The following is a 21,295-nucleotide window of genomic DNA, read 5'->3' as shown; positions in this document are numbered from 1 at the left end:
TAATCCCAAGCATCACACACCAAAACCTGTGATTTCCTTCAACAGATATAAGTGCTGGTATAATCTCTAGTGAAGAGCGGAATTACTGCATAGAGGGAGCTTCCTGAAACATAGGAGCCCTGCATCCCACCTTTAACCAAGGCTCTATATTCAAACCCCAGCCCCAATCATACCCTCCCCTCTAACATCAGTTTCCACGTGACTACCGTACCACCACCACAGCCTAATAACAAGGGTATGGTGAGCACAGGCAATGCTGCGAAACTCAGGCTTCGATCTGCCAGGAAACACTGGCATCCAGAGGACGACAGGGTTGTTACCAGCTATTCCCATTGAAGCTTTAAGTGGCTTGAGGTCCAGGGACTTGAATATGGCCAGGCTCCTTTCACAGAACACACAACAGTAATATATACATTTCACTGAAAAGTTTTTATTGGCCTTTTGGATAGAAACGGGAATTTATTTGCCAGGAAGGATGATCCCATCATACTGAAAGAGAAGAAATTTTATTTTTTCACAACAGGAGGCAACAGCAAAGATTGCAGCAATGGCTAACGTTTGAGACTCCAAATCTGACACATGAATTCAGCTCTGAATCCCACATCCCTTCTAGACTGAACAGGAAGCTGGCCAGTTTTAACAACTACTACATTGTGCTCAAACTGTGCTTGACCCTGAGAAAAGGGGGCTCCTATTAAAGCCATATTCCTCCCCTTCCAACGACCTGCATTTATGGGGGTGGGGAGAAAGCGTGATTCTGGGTGTTCAAACCACCAACCCTGGAAGCCCACATTTGCCAAGTTGCCCAAATATACTACCTTTAAAGAAACTACCCACCAAATGGTGCTGGATTTTACACCCCCAAATCCCAACTCCAACACCACATTCCACCACTTCACCTGAGATAAATCAGCTTTACCTTCTGTTGGAACCAGCGCATGGCCTCCTCTTTGCTGATTCTGTGTTTGGCCCCAATGCAGCCTGTCCTGCGCTTCTTGTCTGCGATGCTGAAACCTGGCCTACCCAGCACCTGTCCCAGGAATAACCAACAGTCACCTAGCCAGCTCAGAGTCAAGAGTACACGGACAAGACTCACACATTTGAGACTGATCATCAAGAGTCATTTGGTGGCCCCAGCGAATTCTGGAGCAAGAGACCCATGATCTCAGGGTCTGATAAAACTGTTAGCAGCATCCAGGACAACATACCACACTTTAAATCTGCTTTGGAGGCTGGAACTTGCAAGCACCTCCCACCCTCCCTGCCTGACTTCCAATGGTAGCTAAGGATTCTCCACCATCGCTCCCCAGTCTCCAAAGCACATTTTTAAAAGAACATTAAATTAAAAAAAAAAAATCTTACTATAATATATATTATAGAAAATTTCAGATTCTGAGAAGCACAAAGAAATAGTTATTTGTTTTTTCTGCTTCAGTTCAAAAGTGCTTCTTAAAGTCTTGCTTCTCCCAAACTTCCTGTGATCACCTGATTCTCCTTAGCATTTGGATATTCAAATCTAATGCGGGTGCTGCCATTACTCAGGTTCCACACTAGTCAGGACTTCTGGTTTTTGCTATTTAGTTTCATGGTTGGACAAACACACAAATGGTCATTTGTACATTGAAATCCCTATCCTGACTGAGCAAACAGCCACATCACCAAATATGTATCTACGTCCTCTGGATGGAAGCCACCCTACCTTGGAAATGGAAGGAAGGAGATGGGAAAGAGCGGCCTTAGTTAGCACAGCCAACCCACACGCCAAATACAGCACCAGAACTCACTCAAATTTTCAATTCAGTGGGTGGAATAGTTCCTTCACCAGCCTCTAAGTCGTAATGGTGCTTGTTAGATCCTAGACTATAACCTTCACAATAGCAGCATCCTGTCTATCTAGCTCAGTGTTGTGTTCCTACACCTGCCACAAATGAGGCACATCTTCCCAAGGGGGACAACACAAAGCAGACAACACTCAAAGCTTCAATCCAACATCGTAACATCAAGATAGCACATACGAAATAAAAGGAGTAGGCAGAGTCTACTCTCCTCACAGACCAGGAGTGGAAAAGATTAAATATCCATACCACATAGAAGTCCAGGCCATAGATACCAATGCTTGGGTCATATTTGATCCCCAGATCGATGTGCTCCTGGATCCCAAAACCAAAGTTTCCAGTATCGGAGAAGTTATTTTTTCTTAACTCATACTCTCGCACCTAAGGAGAAAAATGCAATTACACCCCGTGTCAACTCAAATTCTCCCAAAATTACTAGCTTAGTCCACAACACTCAGCACCCCAGAGATACAATTCGATTAACTTGATCATGGATAAAATCTTATTTTCCCACAACACAAATCACGTCACAACTGTAGATTTCGTAGAACTTTCCCAACATGTAAAGGGCACAGGAAAACCCAGAGAAATCATTCACAGAGATCAGCCTCACCTTTAGACCTTTCTCCAGGATTTCTTCTGCCTTGGCCCCACGGACCGTGCAGTGGACAGCAATCTTTTCATTTCTCCTGATACCAAAGGATCTAACGGTGTATCTAGCTGCAGGTAGGGAGAAACAAGGAGTCAGGTATCACACGTCCACCCCACTCACCTCTTCCCCAGAACATCATCTCCAGGTCTAAGAGACATGAAGCATCCATCCACATCCTAAGTGGTGGCATTCTAACCGGTGTCACCCACACCTGTTTCATCCTTAACACAGAAAATAGATTTTCCAATTCCAAGTCACTCAGTCGTAACTTCAGCAACTAAGAGCTTCCAAGTCATAGTGTCGAAGTCTCAGGAGGGGCCAAGTACACGGTCAGAATAGGCCACTAGAAAGGAGTATGACCATTGTGTTCTAAACAAAACATTATTGATGGTAGCTAACATTCTCTAAAGTCTTATTGTAATATCCTCCTATCACAGATGAAGTTCTGGGAGGTTAATGTGCCCCAAATAAGAGGCAGGCTCTGAACCCATGAACTTGCCATATTCCAGCATCCTAAAGCAATGAAACTTCAAAAACAAAAAAATCAACACAATGATAGTATCTACACTGGGCGTGGCAGGCAGCAGGCATTTCACACAATTCATTCACACTATCACAAGCTTATTAACATCCCCTTCAGGCCAATGAGGAAACTGAGACCCAAAAAGGCCAAAGTCAGACCAGCAAGTGATGGAGCTACGAGCTGAACCCCATTAGTCTAGGTACACAACTCTGTGTTTTACATTATTTTTTTAAAAGTTTATTTATTTTGAGGGGCGCCTGGGTGGCTCAGTCAGTTAAGCGTCTGACTTCAGTTCAGGTCATCTCACGGTCTGTTGGTTCTAGCCCAGTGTCGGGCTGTGCCGACAGCTCAGAGCCTGGAGCCTGCTTCAGATTCTGTGTCTCCCTCTCTCTCTGCCCCAATCCTGCTTGCACTCTCTCTCTCTCAAAAATAAACATTAAAAACAAACAAAGCTTGTTATTTTGAGAGACAGTGCCAGTGAGCACGCGCATAGCAGGGGCGGGGCAGAGAGAGGGAGAGAATCCCAAGCAGCACATGGAGCGCGACGCAGGGCTCGATTTCACGACCTGGGCAGAAATCAAGAGTCCACCACTTAACTCACTGAGCCACCCAGGTGTCCCACACAACTCTGTTCTTAATGCAGCCCCTAAATTCTAAATGTGAATCAAGCCAAATACCATTTACTGTATTCCCAACATTTCCACTCTGCCTGTAAAATCTCTCCCTGGACCAGTCCTAGCTTCATCCCTCCTAACTTAAAAACCTGGTATCCCAACACCAAAACCAATTTTGAAACGAGGATATGTCTGGGGTACTGTAGGAAGCTAATGCTTTTGAGGGATACCAACTGTCACTTGCAAAACGGGGCCCTCAACAGGCTGGAAACCAGGTAAATTAGGAAACACCCAGGCATACTCGGCCACTGCTCACCTTTGGAGAACACAGGGGTCTGGCCTGTGAGCTGCTCCAGCACCTTGGCTGCCCTGGTCAGTCTGTCTCCACTCTCCCCCACACAGATGTTGAGGCAGAGCTTGCGGATGCGAAGTTCCCGCATGGGGTTCTCCTTTTCACCTTGATCCTGCTGCAACACGGGAAGCGCAGCAGTCAACACACAACCCCGCCACAGCTGCGAGTCCAGCATTTGGATACACAGCATTACCGATCTCTGCTCATCCCCATTCCTAACGAAGGCCCTAAGGGTTCAAAAAAGTCTGGGAGGCACCAAGGCAGGCAGCTCGGGATCTGGTCTCTTCCTCGACGCACGGAATGGGTGAATGGAAACTCAGCACGGGTATCGGGAGTTAAAATTACAGGCAGTGGATGAAGCCCAAGGGACTCAACGTGTAAGGTGTCGGAGCGCGTCCCCATTACAAAGCTAATGGGGGAGAAAATTGAATTGAAAAGCTGGGGAAACGGGAAACACGTGGTTGTGCGACGTCCCCGTTGCGTTCCGAAGCAGCCCAGCGGCTGCGGCAGAAGGCGAGCGCCTTCCCCAAGCGGACAAACAGGCTGAGGTTCCCCAGCGCCGGGGAGGTCTCAAGTCCTCAGAACGGGCAACAGGTCCTGACACCGCGTGCCAGCCCCTCCGTTCGCTCCGCTCGCCCTCCCTGCAGCCTACGGGCTATGCTTCTGAGCCCTCCCGGCGCCTGCTCCGAGCCCGCTCCTGAGAGAGCGCAGGGGAGGCGACAGGGTTCAGCTCCGCGCCCTGCGCCCGCATGGCTCTGCCAGTTTCGGCACGGCCAGCACTGCGGGCTCCCTTCTCCTCCGGCCGCGGACCAGGCAGCTCCCGCAGGCTCGGCCGGCCGTGGATGAAGGCGGATGAAGGGAAGCAAACCGAGGGCTCAGCTACTCACCGCCATGGTGAAGGACAGGAAGAGAAAGTGGAGCTTCCGGCCCAGGGCCTTATGGGTCAGGAGGCGGGCTCTTTTCCCAGGCTAAAGGGAGAGCTGAGGAGGAGCAGGAGGGGCCCGAGCGACGCGACGCAGCGTCCGGCGAGGCCTGGTGGGCGCTGCCGGCAGCCGCGGGCGACGCCGGCAGACCCCCGGGACCTGGGTTTTCCAAAAGCAGTTTTTAAAACTCCCGAACGGACTTTTCATTGAGCTTCCGGCCTCCGTTGACGCTCTTCCCTCCCCCCAGTCTCCGGACCTGGTGGTTCTTGCCTGATGAGACTTCCAGAACTACATGAAATCAATTATGCAAACTGTGAAGTAAAAATTTTATTTTATTCGGTGAAAATGTAAACAAATGGAATGTATACAATTAGAACAGTGGTGGCTTAAGAGTCCTGAGCTGTGGAGACAGGCAGCTGTGCTCCTATCTTGGCTAGCTCATCGCTATGCGACCCAGGGCAGGTTACCAATTAGACCTCTTTCAGCCTCAGTTTCCCTCGGCTTTAAAATGGGTACCTAGGGGCGCCTGGGTGGCTCAGTCGGTTGAGCGTCCGACTTCAGCTCAGAGCATGATCTCGAGGTTCGTGGGTTCGAGCCCCGCGTCGGGCTCTGGGCTGACAGCTCAGAGCCTGGAGCCTGCTTCCGGTTCTGTGTCTCCCTTGCTCTACTCCTCCCCCCCTTCCTCTCTCTCTCCTTCAAAAACAAACGTAAAAAAAAATTAAAAGATAAAATGGGTACCTACATCATATGCGGTTGTTGTGAAAATCAAAGGTAATTGCATAGGGCACGCAGTAAGCTTGCAATACGAGGTTGCTCTTAATATAAACCCACTATTAGCCAAGCAAACTTACACACCCCGCCCCCCCCCCCAAAATGTGTTAGACACGGTGTATAGTCAAGAGTAACCTGCAGTCACAAAAAGGGCTTGCAAGATCGGTCTCTGACGAAGGCTCCGATCGCAAACAGTAATAGAGCTTCCTGGTTTACACTAAATCCTCAACATCGGGACTCAAGGGGCTGCCAGGATCCACAACGGAGGTAGAATCTCGAATCAGTCAGTTTCTTTAACAGGAATAAATGGACAGAAGGCTTTGGTGGCAAAAGAGACAAGCCTATCTCTGCTGCCATAATTCCCTTCTCCCACTGCTACAGGGGAGGTAAAATCCCCCAGGCTCTCCTTGTTTCATCCAGTAGGGTCAAAGGGGACTTCTGGGAAGCTGGGTTGAGGGAGGAGAGTAAAAAGACCCCTCGTCCCCCTCCCCCCCATCAGTCACCCCTGCACCCTTGAGCTTCCTCCAAGCACCCACTAGCTAGCTCAGAGCTGAGGCCTCAGTCAAACCTCTCAGAAGCCAAACCAAGGGAGGGGCGGCTCCAAAACTTGGAATAAAGAGACAAGATAGCTTAATGCAACACATGATCCGGGATTTTCTTTTGCCGTGAAGCATGTTTTTGGAGTAACTGGTGAAATCTGAGTTAGACCTGCAGATTTCAGAAGTGGACCCATGTTAATTTAACACCCTCATTCTGATCGCTTTACCTTGGTTATATCAGAATATTCTTTTGGATTTAAGAAATACACCTGCAGCATTTGCTGTAGATGGCCATCATGTCTGCAGATCACTCTCAAATAATTCAGGGGAAAAATGTGGTAAATAGGATTTGGGGATTCTGGGTGAAAGAAACGTGGGGTATCTTGCAGCTTCGTAACTCTAAAATTGTCAAGCTGAAGTTAAAATAACCTGAGGGAGACATGTACCCTGCAGATCTAAAACAGAGCTTGCCCTACAAATCTCAGGGCTCACTCTCCCCCTGCCAACTTTTTTCCAACAGAACTTCTCCAGTTCTGGATAGTGCTATCCCAGGATAGTGCTCACTTGCCTCCAGTGCCCACACCATGTTAATGAGAGTAGCTAATTACCATGCCCAGAAAGTACCAGCTTGCTCAAACTTCAACATCCCTGTGGAGGCCGACATTGTTTTCCCATTTTACAGATGAGCGAGGCACACAGAAGTTTAGTAACTTTTATAGACACTAAAGTCAGGCTGTTTAACACTAGAGTCCTGTTCTAGGAACTGATGAACTTGGCCAGGGCCAAAAGCTGCCCTGGACTTTTCTCTTTACACCTTTTCCCCCCTGTGACCCCAGCTCTCTGGTTCTTGCACCAGTCAGGCACCAGAAGAAAAGCAAGGGGTAGAATTAGACTGAGCACCCCACCTGCTTCCTCCTTGCTCGCAACATCAAGGCCAATAGAGGCAGGGGCAAAAAGTCTTGGTGTGCTTTATTCCCATGCCTCAAGCTCCTCAGCAAAAAGAAAACTGCATTAGCAGGGGGCAGGTTTAAGACAGTTAAGGCAAGAGAAGCGTAAGTCCAAGGCTTCTCCTTGAGCCCATTCTTTTCCAGCTGTGGCTCCTCCTGGGCTGCTCCTGGCCTGGAAAGGCCTGAAGTAGCTGTCACCACTCACTTCCTGGCCGCTTTCATGGCAGATTTGGTGACTTTGCCACCAGTTGCTGCTTTTTTCTCCACAGCCTTGATGACCCCAACTGCCACCGTCTGCCTCATGTCACGGACAGCGAAGCGACCTAGGACACAGGACATGAAGAAACAAATGGGGAACGCTACCAAGGCACGAGCTAGGACACTTGTACGGGAGGCCAAGTAAGTAATATCCTAAATTATACATATGAGTGCATTTAATTTTCATGTCTCATAGATCTCCTATCTACTTTATAGTTGGGAAAGCTGGGGGAAAGAAGGAGGTCACTCAGCTGTGATGGTTGAAAACCCAGAAAGTCTCAAACCAACACTTACATTCTTAGCCACTGGACTGTCATCCCATTTCCATAAGTAAAGGTCACAGGGAAAAACTTTGCTTTTGGTGCAACTCACCAACCTACCATACCGATGCTTCAGCTGCCAACCAGCTAGCTCTTTCTCTGTGTCCACCACAACAACCCACAGGACGGATCTCGTTTACATTCAACTGTGAATCTGGCAGATGCTTCTCCTAGGGGAGGGGAGTTCTTGAATGCTCTCTGACTTCAAGTGGTAGAGGGAAAGGCTTATGGCATCTGGCTTCAACCTCATAGTATTTTTGGCAGAGATAGGAAGTACTAAACCAGCTTTGTAAGATTCATGTGGCAGCCTCTGTGGCCTGTCTCTAAAATTAGCCTTTTGAAATTCACACCCTGGGAGACCCTGAAGGCTGGGACTTGTCTGTTTATAAATCTCTATCATCTGTGGGGGTGCCTGGGTGGCTCAGTCGGTTGAGCGTCTGACTTCGGCTCAGATCATGATCTCACAGCTCGTGAGTTCGAGCCCTGCATCGGGCCCTGTGCTGACAGCTCAGAGCCTGGAGCCTGCTTCCGATTCTGTGTCTCCCTCTCTCTGCCCCACCCCCGCTTACATTCTGTCTCCCTCTCTCAAAAATAAATAAACGTTTAAAAAAATTAAAAAAAATCTCTATCATCTAGCAGAGAATAGGCACTGTACAAAAGTGCCTACCCCCTATACGTTAGAGTTCAGAACATTCTAGGTTAATTGTTCAAACCTAGCCATGTATAATATACTTGGGGAATCTAAGAAACAGACTCCTAGGCTGCAGCCCTGACCAGGTGAATCTATCAGGGTCTGAGCCCCTGGGTTTAATAGGGTCCGTCGGTGGTTCTGATTATCCGCCAGGTTTGAAAACCACTGCACTAGAGAAGATGGAAAAAGAAGATCCCTAATAATCTCTGCTTTATTCACCTCCTCTGGATCAGAGTGTCTTAAATCGATATGCATCCCGATTACCTGGGGATATTGTTAAACCGCAGACTTGAGTTCAGCAGGTCTGGGTGGGGCCTGAAGCTCTGCATGTCTAACCACCTCCCAGGGGATGCCCATGCTGCTAGTCCACGGACCCTGCTTTGAGTAACAAGGGCTCTAAAGTGGCCCCTGCCTTGCTGTATGACACTAGACAAAAACCATTTTCCTTTTGTTGTTGTTGTTGTTGTTGTTGTTGTTGAGCCCCTCTAACCTGGAACTCAGGTCCTTCTAACCAGGTTCTGCAACCTGGCTTGGATGTGACACATTGGCTAACTGGCTCCCTGGAGCCAGGAGGAGGATGGGGCAGCCCCTAGTGGGCCAGGTGCTGTCAGGACTTACCAAGGGGTGGGTACTCTGAGAAGCTTTCTACACACATGGGCTTTCGTGGGATCATCTGAACAATGGCCGAGTCCCCAGACTTTAGGGCTTTGGGATTATCTTCCAGCTTCTTGCCTGAGCGCCGGTCGATCTTCTCCCTGAGCTCTGCAAACTTACAGGCGATGTGGGCCGTGTGGCAGTCCAGAACTGGCGAGTAGCCAGCCGCAATACTGCCAGGGTGGTTGAGAATGATCACCTGGAACCCAGAGTGGGATGGGAGCTGGGAAGGGGATTAGCCAAGCATCCTCCAAAGGAGGCAGCCCTGACCAGCCAAGGGGTCAGGCCCCTTGGACACATTTTAAGTCATAGTGAGCATTTGAACGTTTATTGAGTATACCAAGTTCTGTGCTAAGTAGATCTCATGCATTCCGATTTAATTTTCACAGCAGAGAGCCTGAGTAACTTACCCATGATGGAACAGCAGGCAAGTGGCAGAGCTGGGGGTGAGTGACACTAAAACCAACACACTTGTACGTTATTTACGTACTACTTTTCCCCACCATTCAGAAGATGGATTATAATAGCAGCTAGCTAACTTGTTAGGTGACCTGTTGGCCCCAGGTCAGCTGTTTTACATATCACCGCCTCATTTAATGTTCCCAAGCTCACTACAAGGTAGCACCAGGCTCCACATGCACAAATAAGAATGTGCCAGACTTTGCATCTAGAACAGCCTTCACATTCTAACTCTGGGCCAAGGAAACACCTGAGAGCTCTAACATACAGATTCCCAGGTTCCACCCATGTCTACTGCATCACTTCCCAGAACCACTGAGAAGAGTGTTAGGAATCTGCATTAAAAAATTATGAGGGTGGGGGGAGGCACCTGATGGTTCAGTCAGTTAAGCTTCTGACTTTGGCTCAGGTCATGATCTCACGGTTCGTGGGTTCGTGAGTTTGAGCCCTACGTCGGGCTTGGTGCTGGTAGCTTGGGGCCTGTAGCCTGCTTCAGATTCTGTTTGCCCCTCCCTCACTTGTGCTCTGTCTCTCAAAAATAAATTAAAAAAATTTTTTAATGTTTATTTTTGAGAGACAGACCGAGAGTGAGTTGGGGAGGGGCAGAGAGAGGGAGACACAGAATCTGAAGCAGGCTCCAGGCTCTGAGCTGTCAGCATAGAGCCGGAGGCGGGGCTCAAACTCATGAACCATGAGATCATGACCTGAGCCAAAGTTGGGCACTCAACTGACTGAGCCACCCAGGCATGCCTGGAATCTGCATTTTTTTAATGTTTATTTTTGAGAGAGAGTGTGCACCAAGTGCGCGTGCAAACGCAAGCAGGAGAAGAGCAGAGAGAGAGGACAGAGGATCTGAAGCGGGCACTGATAGCAAGCCGATGGAGATCATGACTTGAGCTCAAGTCCTAAGCACCAGGCGCTAAGTCCCAGCCACCCAAGTGCCCCAGGAGTCAGCATTTTTGTAACACTCCCCAGGTGATTCTAATCCACCTGGTTTGAAAACTGCTTTAAGACATCAAGACCATACTGTGGAAGTTAAGATCAGCAGAGTACATTGTTTAGTTAAAGGGCAAAGTAGCAAATAAGCTGCAATCAGGATCCTAACCCGGACAGTTGGACTGTACCTACACTGCAGACCAAGAGCCTAGCATGGAGCATATGCTCAGGGCCCACTTCCTGAATGACCCAGTGGGCCATTCTTCTCCCAGGACAGTGTGGCTGTCTCAGGAGGACACCCCTTAAATGGTCCTCCTCACCTGGGAGACGAAGCTCCCCACCTCTGAGGGCGGGTCATTCTTGCTGTCTCCTGCCACATAGCCCCGCCTGATGTCCTTCACCGACACGTTCTTCACATTGAAGCCCACATTGTCGCCGGGCAGGGCCTCAGCCAGGGCCTCGTGGTGCATCTCTACAGACTTGACCTCCGTGGTGATATTGCAGGGGGCAAAGGTCACCACCATGCCAGGCCTGAGGAAGCCTGTTTCTACCCGGCCCACGGGCACAGTGCCGATGCCTGGGGGACAGAGCAACCACAGCTGTCAGCAGCCAGACCTCCACGAGCCCCCAACCCCAAGCACCCCCAACACAGCATGTACTCACCCCCAATCTTATATACGTCCTGCAGAGGCAGCCGCAGGGGCTTGTTCACAGGGCGGGCAGGGGGCATGATGGAGTCTAGCGCTTCTAGCAGGGTCATGCCCACCATGTTTCCTTCCTTCCTGGTGATCTTCCAGCCTCTGAACCAGGACATCTGGAAAAGCCACCAAATGTGCAGCTCACTTAGGCTTGAGGGAGCCTGTCCCAGGTGCCAAACTGGTTTTAACATGAGACTTCAAGCAATTTTTTAATGCATTTTGAGCCTCAGCTTCCTCATCTATGAAACGTATCCCCACCTACCTTGCAGGCTCAAGTAAAACACAAAAGGCCACATGCAATCCACCAAGCACAATGTTCGACATGTACTAAACACCCACTAAGTGGTGGCCATTCCTCTAAATCTTGTAGTTGTTGCCCAACTTGAGCCAATATTTTTAGGAAGCAGAGATTCCTAGAGTCTGATTAGCTCTTGGGTCTCATTCCATCTTGTCATTCCACAGATGGGGAAACAAAGGAGCAGAAAAAACATACAGCAGAATTAAGTAAGCATCAGGAGCGAGAATGAAGATACAACTCAAATACTCTAACACTTACACCTTCTGAACACTAGATATTCCCCAACATCTTAGGCCAGGAGAGCGTTATTGAGTGTGAGGCCTTCTAAAAGGATAACTAAGTATGACAGTACATCGTATGCATGCCTTTTAAGCAGACACTTTATTTACTTCTCTAAAAACCCTCGCCAAAGCTCATCAGAAACGTCATCTTTGCCTTCAGAGATGTATCAGTTAACTGGAAATCCAGGACAGAGGAGGTACAGAAAGAGCCAAGGAGGTTGATGTGAAAGGCCAAGTGAGCAACCAGCCATCAAGCGGCAGAGCTGATCAGCATGTGGCCTTAGCTCAGGCCTAAGGCAAACTGGTGGAATCCCAGTCACATTTCTCCTTTCCAGTCATAGACCCTTGAGAAAATCCCTAGGCTTTGAAATCTCAGTCTACCATCAGTGTCAAAGCAATAGCAGCCCTTACCTATTGATTAAAGGCAGGACATGGGAGAGGTGCCCTGGCCTTGGAATCACACACAACAATCTCTCAGTCCTTAGTGAGACTCTCAGAAGAGAGAGGAGCAGGGACTGCCGGGGGTGAAAGGGTCGGTAAGGGGGATCAGGGATGGCTTTGGTGGGTAGGGAAGAAGGCTCCAGTCAAGTAAGCCCTCTTCTGTGAGGGAGAAGCAGAGCTATGCAGCACAGAAGCCACACAGAACACGTCTGGCCTAATGGACTAAAAAATGGGTGACTCAAGGAATAAAGCTATAATTTCTATTAATACTCAACTCTAGTAAGCAGGGGGCGTGGGGTAGAAGGGAAGCAGGAGGCTTTGAAGAACTGTAATAAGCATTTTTATATAAATAATTCAAACGTAAAAAAAAAAAAGAACATTTCCTCTTTTTACAGAGGAATAATTGAGGATCAAAAGTAGGTTGCCCAATGCCCAAACAAGAAGTTGATAAGGAGGCCAACGCCCCACTCAAACAGAACCTCATTGTGAGGATAATCTCTTCTATTAGTTTGATGAACTTGGACACTAACTTGGCTCTATGCCAACTCAGAGGCATGCATAATAAGCCTAGGAGGTCAGCATCACCCCCCATCTTAAAAATGGGGAAACTGATGTCTCCAATGTCACAGGTATTTCTTGAGAGTGGAGGCTAAATCCTAGATCTACTGTCTAGTCCACTGACTGCATGTTTTGTTCTTTTAGCATCTAGAACATACTAGATGTCCAATAAATGCCCGAAGAGACAAGAAGATAAAATCCCCTTATTTCACTAGCTGAACTATGTGCTGATACTTGGGGAATGGGCATCAAAGCTTTAGGTTTCTGTTCTATGGTCATTTTAGAAGAGCCCGCCTTCACCATCCAATATAGAAGAACTCTCTCATACCATGCCCCCCTCATCCTTAAGTTTTTCTTAGCATTTGTCATCATCCACTATATTACCACCCCCCTGTCTGTCCCACCCAAGACCCAAGACTGCAGTGCCACGAGCAGGGCTGGGTCTCATTCCCCACCACACCCTCAGCACCAAGGACAGTGCCCAGCATGCAAATGTTGAAGTACCATCCAAGTGAACACACTGCCAATGGTAGTTCTAATCTTTCCTAAGGACGGTTGGGCAATATGTGTCAGAAGACTCTGAAATAATGCCTACCCTTTGTTTCAGTAGGAATTTATTCTAATTAAATTATCGAGGACACATGCAAAGATTTATTTACCAAGATGATTATGGTGGTTTTTAACAAAACAAGAAACCATATTCTTGGAAGCTGGTGACCTTGGGCTATTATTTAACTACACTGTGTCCCAGTTTTCTTATTTTACATGGGAATAAAATGCGCTCTTCATGGGGTTGTGTCCATGTAAAGTGTTTAGTCTGGTGTCTGGCACATGGTAATTTCTCAAATACCATTTTCATTTCATAAGGATATGGCTAAACTGTACCTCTGATCTGCAATATAAAACACCCATTAAGTATTAAACAGGTTTAAATGGCAAAGAAGATTCTAAACAAAGAGTTTCTAGAAAAATCACATACAGTTTAAGTCCAGCTGTGAATATCTAGAAAGAATTGCATGAAAACCAGGTTATCTATAAGCTATGGGATTGCAGTTTATGCTTCATATCTACATGAAAGGCTCATTATAAAAGTAATGTCTTACATTTTTACAATCAGAAAAAGGTTCTGATATGTACATGTGGAGGAAACGGCTAAGAATCAAGTCAGTTATAGAAAAGGTAGGCTTTAGGCAGTATTAGTGATAGATAGCAGTTAGCATTTGAGCACCAACTGTATGCATGAACCCATGTGGAGTCTCTCACTTAATTCTCACAGTCCCATGAAAGGAGTCCTTAGGCAGAGAGTATTAATTCCTCTCTTACCCCTTTACTCTGGGTGAGGGAGAAAGCTGGGGCTTGAACCCAGGTCTGATGCCAGAGCTAGACTTCTTTTGTAGGGAGACACTCATTTAAGAATTTTAAACTCTGTTAGGTGCCAGGATCCATGAACACAGTGACTATATCTTAGACACATTTATATCGCCCCCACACTTCCTAATCTGCCTTGAGAGGTAGCTTAGATGCTATAGGCATGGACTAGAATTCTAGACTCTGCTGGCACTGCTTAACAGAACTTTCTGCAAAGGTGGAAAATTCTGTAACTTCCCTGTCCAATATGGTAGCCCCATATGTTTGTTGGGCACTTGAAATGTAGCTAATACAACTAAGGAACTGAAATGATTTCATTTGGCTTAACTTTAATAATTTAATAGCCACATGTAACTACTACATTGTACAATGCAACTCTGTGCTTACTAGTTGTATAGTTTTGAGTAATCTCTGTTTATCTGTAAAATGGGGATCAAATTATATAACCCTTGGGGAAGGAGATCCTGCACAGTGATTGGCCCATAAGCGTGCTAAAAATGCTGGTAATTCTAGGAGAAGCTCAAAGATTTGAGTGGGAATGTTGCATTGAATTGGCCCTGTCCCAGTCAGCTCTCACCTTGTTGCTGGGTTCTATCATGTTGTCTCCATGCCAGCCCGAGATGGGCACAAAGGCAACAGCCTCACAGTTGTAACCGATCTTCTTGATATAGGCCTTCACCTCCTTGCTGATCTCCTCAAAGCGTGCACTACTGTAAGGAGGCTCCGTGATGTCCATCTTATTGACTGCCACGATGAGCTGCTTCACACCCAGCGTATAGGCCAGCAGTACATGCTCACGGGTCTGCCCATTCTTAGAGATGCCAGACTCAAACTCACCTACACCACTTGCCACAATCAGCACAGCGCAGTCTGCCTGGCCCAAGTGACAGGGGCAAGAAGGCCCAGCTCAAATTTGGCCTGGGACACCCACTGCCCACCCCCAAAGCAGAGCCAAGACAACTCTAGTGGTACCTGTGAGGTGCCTGTGATCATGTTCTTGATGAAGTCACGGTGACCTGGGGCATCGATGATGGTGATGTAGTATTTTTTGGTCTCAAACTTCCACAGGGAGATGTCAATGGTGATGCCACGTTCCCGCTCTGCCTTCAGCTTGTCCAGTACCCAGGCGTACTTGAAGGAACCTTTGCCCACCTGGTCCAGGAATAGGAGGGAAGACCCCAGGGTCACCCCTGTATCCAAAGCTGCCCATGAACCAAGAAAGAAGTTCCCAAACGAGTTGAGAGTGAGAGGGATGGTAACAGGGCAGTCAGTGTATGGAGATGCCTTTGAATCTTTCAAACAATAGAATTTATTACTTATATAATTAATTTTTTCTTTCAGAGCATGTTTTAAAGTCAGAGTGACGCAGGGCCAAATGACAGAGCGCCTAGGCAGGCATGTGGACCACTGGCACATGGTCAGCAAGCCCTCAATCAGTAGTAGCAAACACATAAGTAATTCTGACCATGGGCTCAGTGCTGTTTTAAGCATTTAACATGGGTTATCTCATTTAATCTCCCAACAACTCAGTGAAGTTTTATTATCTTCATCTTGCAGATAAAGTAACAGAGAAATTAACTGACTGGCCCAAGATCATATAATTAATAAACAGCAGAGTCAGGATTTGAACCCAAAGCATCAGACTCCAGTTCAAACTCTCAACCACTACCTTATGTTAAAGGTTAAACCAGTATCTATGGCTGATAATTACTCGTGACACCCTGGAAAAGTTGAGCTTCTTTCAGCACTGGTGAAAAGGAGACTACCTAAAGGTGGTAGCATATTCAAGTTAGCATGCTTGTCCAGGGAATACTCTACCACTTGCCAGCTCACGGGACCTGGGCATCTGTTCATTTTAGCTCTAATTAGAGGGCAGAGTGGAGAACAAGAAAGACCAGAGACCAGGTGGCACCCCCCCAAGAACACTAATTAGGTTATTAAAAGATAGAATTAGAACCCAGGTGTCCTAACTTTTGTCACTGTAGGAACGTCTATAAAATCCATTGTAGTTTAGAATATTTATTAGATAAGCAGCTATCAAAGAGTGGTCCGGAGACCCTGATACCATTTAGAGTTTGCAAGGTCAAAACTGTTATTTATATATGAAGACATTATTTGCCTCCCCCGCCCTCACTCTCTCACCATTGTGTAGTCTTTTCTAGAGGTTACATGACATGTGAAATCACAACAGACTGATTGCAGAAGGTGAGAATCCAGCTGTCTTCTATTAAGCCAGGCGTTAAAGCTATCAGCAAAAATGTAAAACAGTGCCACCCTCCCAACATTTTTTGTTTTGGAAAATAGTTAAGTATCACACTTTGTATGAAAAATATGTTAACATATTAAGAGTTTATTACTATTATTTTTAAGTGAATTAAGCATTTTTTGAGAGAGAGAGCACACATACATGCAAATGGGGAAGAGGAGCAGAGGGAGAGAGAATCCCAAGCAGGCTCCACACTCAGCTTGCAGCCCTACACAGGACTCAATCCCACAACCCTGGGATCATGACCTGAGTGGAAATTAAGAGTCAGACACTCAACCGACTGAGCCACCCCAGGCACCCCAATGAATTAAGCATTTTTAAAACCTCACTTTCAAATTTGAATATCATAAATATATAATTCACATAAACTCCTTTGGGTGGCTTTAAGAATGTAAAGAGTTCTTGAGACCAGAAAGTTTGAGAACCACTGCATCAGACCATTTGTTTTTTTTCTATAACTCTGGTTATGCTTCTGTCATATTGACTGTGGACCAGTCTCTTTCTCAAAGTTCTAAAACTTTCCTTAGCAGCCCCTGGCACATAAGCGCTCCCACATCCAACTATACCCAAGGAAGCCACGATTAGGAAAATAGCTGATGGCACTGATTTAGGACCGTTTGCTTTCTCTTTTCCATCTGTTTATACCTTTACAGCAGCTGGTTCTACAGACTATTCCCATCTTGTCTGATGCTTTTTCAACTCTAAGGTTTTCCACCCACCTCCCTGGGTCTCCCTTCTCATTCCCCTGCATGGGCTCTTTCTCCACCCATCCCAGGACTCTGTCCCACATCCTTTCCCACAGCGTGTACCCAGCTCACTCCCGTGGTTTGGTTTCTGTCTTGAGCTCTGGACTCCAATACTCAGCTGCCCTCCTGGACATCAGCACAGAAAGCCCTGTGGACACCTCAAATTTCACACATCTAGAGCAGACTCCAGACCAGCTCTGCTCCTGATATTCACCAATCTTCCAGTTTCCAAAGTGAGAAACTTGGGGCTCACCCTCAGCTCTTCTTCCTCCCTTACCCCCTTCCCTAGAGCTAACTCCTAAGTTCTGTGGATTCCCCAACTCCAAGTCCCTGGACTCCATCCATTACTCTCCATGCCATGCCCACTGCTGCCGCCTGAGCCCAGGCCACCATCTTTGCTCCTGTGGGTCAGGAGCAACAATCTCCCAACTGGCTTCCCAGCCCCCACCGTTGGGCCCTTGGGCCTGTTGTCCCCGTGTTGCAGCCAGTGTGCTTTTTCTGAAAAGATACTGTCTGATTCTTGTCACTCGCGTGCTTGAAACCCTTTAGTGGCTGCAGGGAAAGTGGCCAGGCTCTTTACCAGGGCACTCAAGGCCTGCATCCCCTGTCCTACCAGGCAATGACTCTCCACCTGAGGTGTACTACACCTGCTGTTCCAATCTCCTGGCGGCTCACGGACACCTGCCCCATTTCCTCAAGGCTCAGAGGAGGTTTCTTCCTCGGGGAAGCCTTCAGGGCCTCTCAGGACTCGTTCATTGTTCCTGACTGGGCTTCCTACAGCACCCACACTGTTGCAGAGCTTATCGTGTAACAGGAGGGTGTGTGACCAGGAGTTTCTAGGGGGCAGTGCTTGCCAAGTTCAGCATTGTATCCAGGGCCCTAAGGTCCATGGCAGAAGCATGGCAAATAAATCCTTTCCCCTCTTAAATGGCAGCTTTACCTTCTGAGAGACAGCATGGCATCTGTGTCACACTGAGATTTAAACCTTGGTGCCATCCCCAGGCAAGCGCTGTCACCCTTTGGAGCCTCATTTGTCTCACCTGGAAAATGGCAGCCACACCACCTGCCTGGCATGATTGAGCAGGAAAGCGCCTACCAGCCCACAAGAGGCATCCCTCCCAGGGAAACCAAGGCTGGAAAGGAGGGCAGGGAGGCTCAGATAGAGCAGCCTCACCTCCGCGGCCTCCTTCTCAAACCTGTCGATGGTCCTCTTGTCGATGCCCCCACATTTGTAGATGAGATGCCCCGTTGTGGTGGACTTGCCCGAATCCACGTGGCCGATGACCACAATGTTGATGTGGGTCTTCTCTTTGCCCATGCTGGGAGCTGCTCAGAGAGAGGAGAGGTGTGCTCAGGGCATGAACTGACTGCCTCCTGCCCCAAACTCAACTTCCTTGGGACCGGGCCAGCTCAGCCGGCCAAGGGTGAGGTAGAAAAGGAAATCAGTTCGCCGAGGGGGCAGAGAAGGGGCCTTTCCCACACCTCACACCTGAGGATGCTCTGGTCTCTCCCCCAGCCCCAAGGAGGACATGCCTACCTCCAGAGCCCGGAGGAGCCCCCTGGTACCTCCTCACACCTAGAACAGACCAACGGGCACTGGGCCCCACCTCCTTTTACGGAGGACTTCTCAGGCCCGCCCCTGAAATCCCGTGTCCCTATTGGCTGGCCGGGATGTGTGGGAAAAACACACACCCATCTCACAGGGGGTGGGCTCTCCCTCTCCAGGTTGGGAGGAGGATGAGCCTGCTGCGCACCCAAAGGAAGCTCCTCTGGGCTTTGAGATGCTGATTGATACCCCCTTCCCACCACCTCTAGGACGCTAAAAGTGGGCCAAGGGTCAAAGGCAGGCCTGGGGTGGGAGGTGGTCCCTGGGTAATCAGGCCTGTGTGTTTGGGGGGCCGGGGAGCGTGCATAGGAAAGGGTGGGGAAGAGAAGGATCAAGTGGCTGGAGCTCTAATGTTTTACCTATCTGCCTCCTGGATCTTCTTGGGCCTCAAGAACCACATGGATTAAAAAAAAATTTTTTTTTTTTTTTAATTTTAAGTAGGCTCCGCACCCAATGTGGGGCTTGAACTCATGACCCTGAGATTAAGAGTCGTATGTTCAGGGCACCTGGGTGGCTCAGTGGGTTAAGCATCCGACTTTGGCTCAGGTCATGATCTCGAGGTTCGTGAGTTTGAGCCCCGTGTCAGGCTCTGCGCTGATGGTGTGGAGCCTGCTTGGGATTCTCCATCTCCCTCTCTGTCTCTCTCTGCCGTTCCCCCCACTTTCACATTCTCTCTCTCTCTCTCTCTCTCAAATAAATAAACTTAAAAACATTTTTAAAAAGAGTCACATGTCTGACCAACTGAGCCAGCCAGGTGCCCCTCTTAGGACAAACCACATGGATTTATCCCTGCCTCCGGCAGCCTGCACACAGCCTGACTTGTGGCAAACCCTGAGTGTGGTGAACAAACGCAGAATGGCCACTACCTTTAGGCCCTGAGCCCTGTACGCACCATCACTCTTATGCTACTGCTATTTCTACCTGGGACATGAGGAAAATGAGGCTCAGGAGCCGGATCCCTTGGGAGAAAGTAGCAGAACTCAAATTGACCCCAGAATCTCAGCCAGAGTCCAGCACTGCCTCTCAGTGAACTCGTGCCTGAATCACTCCCTGCTCATTTCTGTGGTCCCAGCACCGGGTCGTTGAATGAATATTTAGGGTAGGACATGGGAAGAAGATGAGCGAGAGGGGCCAGTCTCCCACACAGAAGGGCTGACCCCAGAATTGAAGATCAAGCTACCAGACTGTAGTCTGAGGCCGGGACAGTGCTGGCATCCTCCAGAACTTCTGGAGCCACCCGTACATCAGTTCCTGAGGAGTAGGCTCTGTGCCTGGAGACCAGTTAGATGCAGGGAAACGTGGCAGAAAGAACAGGCTCCCGAGAAGGCCAACCTAATAGGATTAGAGTCTTGGCTCTGCCCCTCTCCCCCAGTGGTCCCTGAGTCCCTCTGAGCCTGGGTGTCCACTTACCTCTGAGTGTTGTGGTCTTTCAAGATCAGCTCCCACACTCATAAATCCTGATGATGCTGATGACTGGTCCTTTAAAAAAACTTATGACAAAGTAAAAACACATGGGGACGCTATAACCACACGCCACAGATTAACCTGTTCTTACAACCAGGGCAGCTGGGAGCCTGGGGACAGCTGGAGGGTATTCTTACTGGCCCCTCATCTTTGGATACAGGTGGTGGTAGAGAAATGATTTGCGAGTGGTTGGATCGTGTAGCTAATTTCGCCTCCATCTAAGCCTGGCTTTTCGCTAGTTATGTGGCATCTTGGTGTGTTAGCAGTTTCTTAGCTGTAAGTCCCATGAGTTCGTAAAAGGCAAAGTGAACCCCGTGGGATGGTTGTGTGTATCACCCCTTCCGGGACTCTCAGTTCCTGCTTCTGAGGATCTGTGGAGCATTGGGAAGGAAACTGGCTTTGGAATCCAAAGACCAGGCAAGTCTCAGCTCTGCCACTTGGTGGCTTGCTCACCCTTCCTCCACCTCCTCTTCATTTTCACCGGGGCCGACCTTACTCTCCCTCTCTTCTTGCAGGACGGAGGGGAGCTTCCTCCCCATGGGCGGCAGCAGGACTTGCCAGAAGACCAGCAGGTCCCTCAGCAGCCCCACCAGTGCACAGCCCAGGCAGCTCTCAATGCGTGGAGGGGCGCTCAGGAGCCAGGTCTGAGGGACTATCGGGTCTAGACAGCCCACAGAGTCACCAGGGTTCTAGAGGCAAAGGTATAAGGAAGGAATGAGTCGGGGGAGAAGGGAGGGTTCTAAGGGACCCTGAGCCATATAGAGACAACTTAAAAGAAGGCTTTGGAGCCAGAGAGACCTGAGTGGGAATCCTGGCTCCAGCCCTTGCTCGGTGGGCAATGTGGAGCAAGTTGGTTGCCTCTCTGAGCCTCGTGTGAAATGCAGATAATAATCCCAGCTCACATGTATTGAGCACCTATCACATCCAGGTCTGTGCTGAGCCCTTTACATGCATTTTTCCACTTGCCCCTAGAAAACACCCTCTGAGGTAGGTAGTAATATTAATAACGGATCAGGGGATGAAGTCACAAAGGGTGGAGACATGATTGGCCCAGGCATTCTGAGAACACTTGAAATTATTATTTCACAAGGTTAT

At 48.4% G+C, this 21,295-nt stretch overlaps 2 protein-coding genes and 1 long non-coding RNA gene across 4 annotated transcripts; 1 reads left to right on the top strand and 2 right to left on the bottom strand.

Annotated features, from left to right (window-relative positions):
* Positions 1-410: 410 nt before the first annotated feature.
* RPL11 (ribosomal protein L11) lies at positions 411-4,964 on the bottom strand. Its single transcript, XM_025931571.2, has 6 exons — positions 4,864-4,964; positions 3,941-4,091; positions 2,449-2,555; positions 2,085-2,216; positions 920-1,030; positions 411-489 (listed from the first exon to the last, which is right to left on the bottom strand). The coding sequence occupies exons 1-6, from the start codon at positions 4,867-4,869 to the stop codon at positions 460-462; spliced, it is 537 nt and encodes a 178-aa protein (XP_025787356.1). The 5' UTR covers positions 4,870-4,964; the 3' UTR covers positions 411-459.
* A 75-nt stretch (positions 4,965-5,039) lies between these two features.
* LOC147577838 (uncharacterized) lies at positions 5,040-16,480 on the top strand. 2 transcript variants are annotated; one of them, XR_015254535.1, is made up of 5 exons: positions 5,040-5,217; positions 7,426-7,555; positions 9,150-9,232; positions 9,469-9,525; positions 15,460-16,480. It is a non-coding gene; the product is annotated as an uncharacterized LOC147577838 (long non-coding RNA). The 2 variants fall into 2 exon arrangements; XR_015254536.1 differs by lacking the exon at positions 15,460-16,480 and adding an exon at positions 10,856-13,541.
* LOC112871749 (elongation factor 1-alpha, somatic form-like) lies at positions 6,181-20,227 on the bottom strand. Its single transcript, XM_025934787.2, has 8 exons — positions 20,147-20,227; positions 18,305-18,456; positions 15,091-15,270; positions 14,696-14,992; positions 11,138-11,288; positions 10,795-11,051; positions 9,044-9,278; positions 6,181-7,479 (listed from the first exon to the last, which is right to left on the bottom strand). The coding sequence occupies exons 2-8, from the start codon at positions 18,446-18,448 to the stop codon at positions 7,358-7,360; spliced, it is 1,386 nt and encodes a 461-aa protein (XP_025790572.1). The 5' UTR covers positions 18,449-18,456; positions 20,147-20,227; the 3' UTR covers positions 6,181-7,357.
* Between the last annotated feature and the right edge of the window lie 1,068 nt (positions 20,228-21,295).

This window comes from Puma concolor, chromosome C1, assembly GCF_028749965.1.
Source record: "Puma concolor isolate L17-30 chromosome C1, mPumCon1.1.hap2, whole genome shotgun sequence".
In the NCBI taxonomy this organism is placed as follows: domain Eukaryota; kingdom Metazoa; phylum Chordata; class Mammalia; order Carnivora; family Felidae; genus Puma; species Puma concolor.
This window is presented reverse-complemented; position numbering and strand designations above follow the sequence as displayed.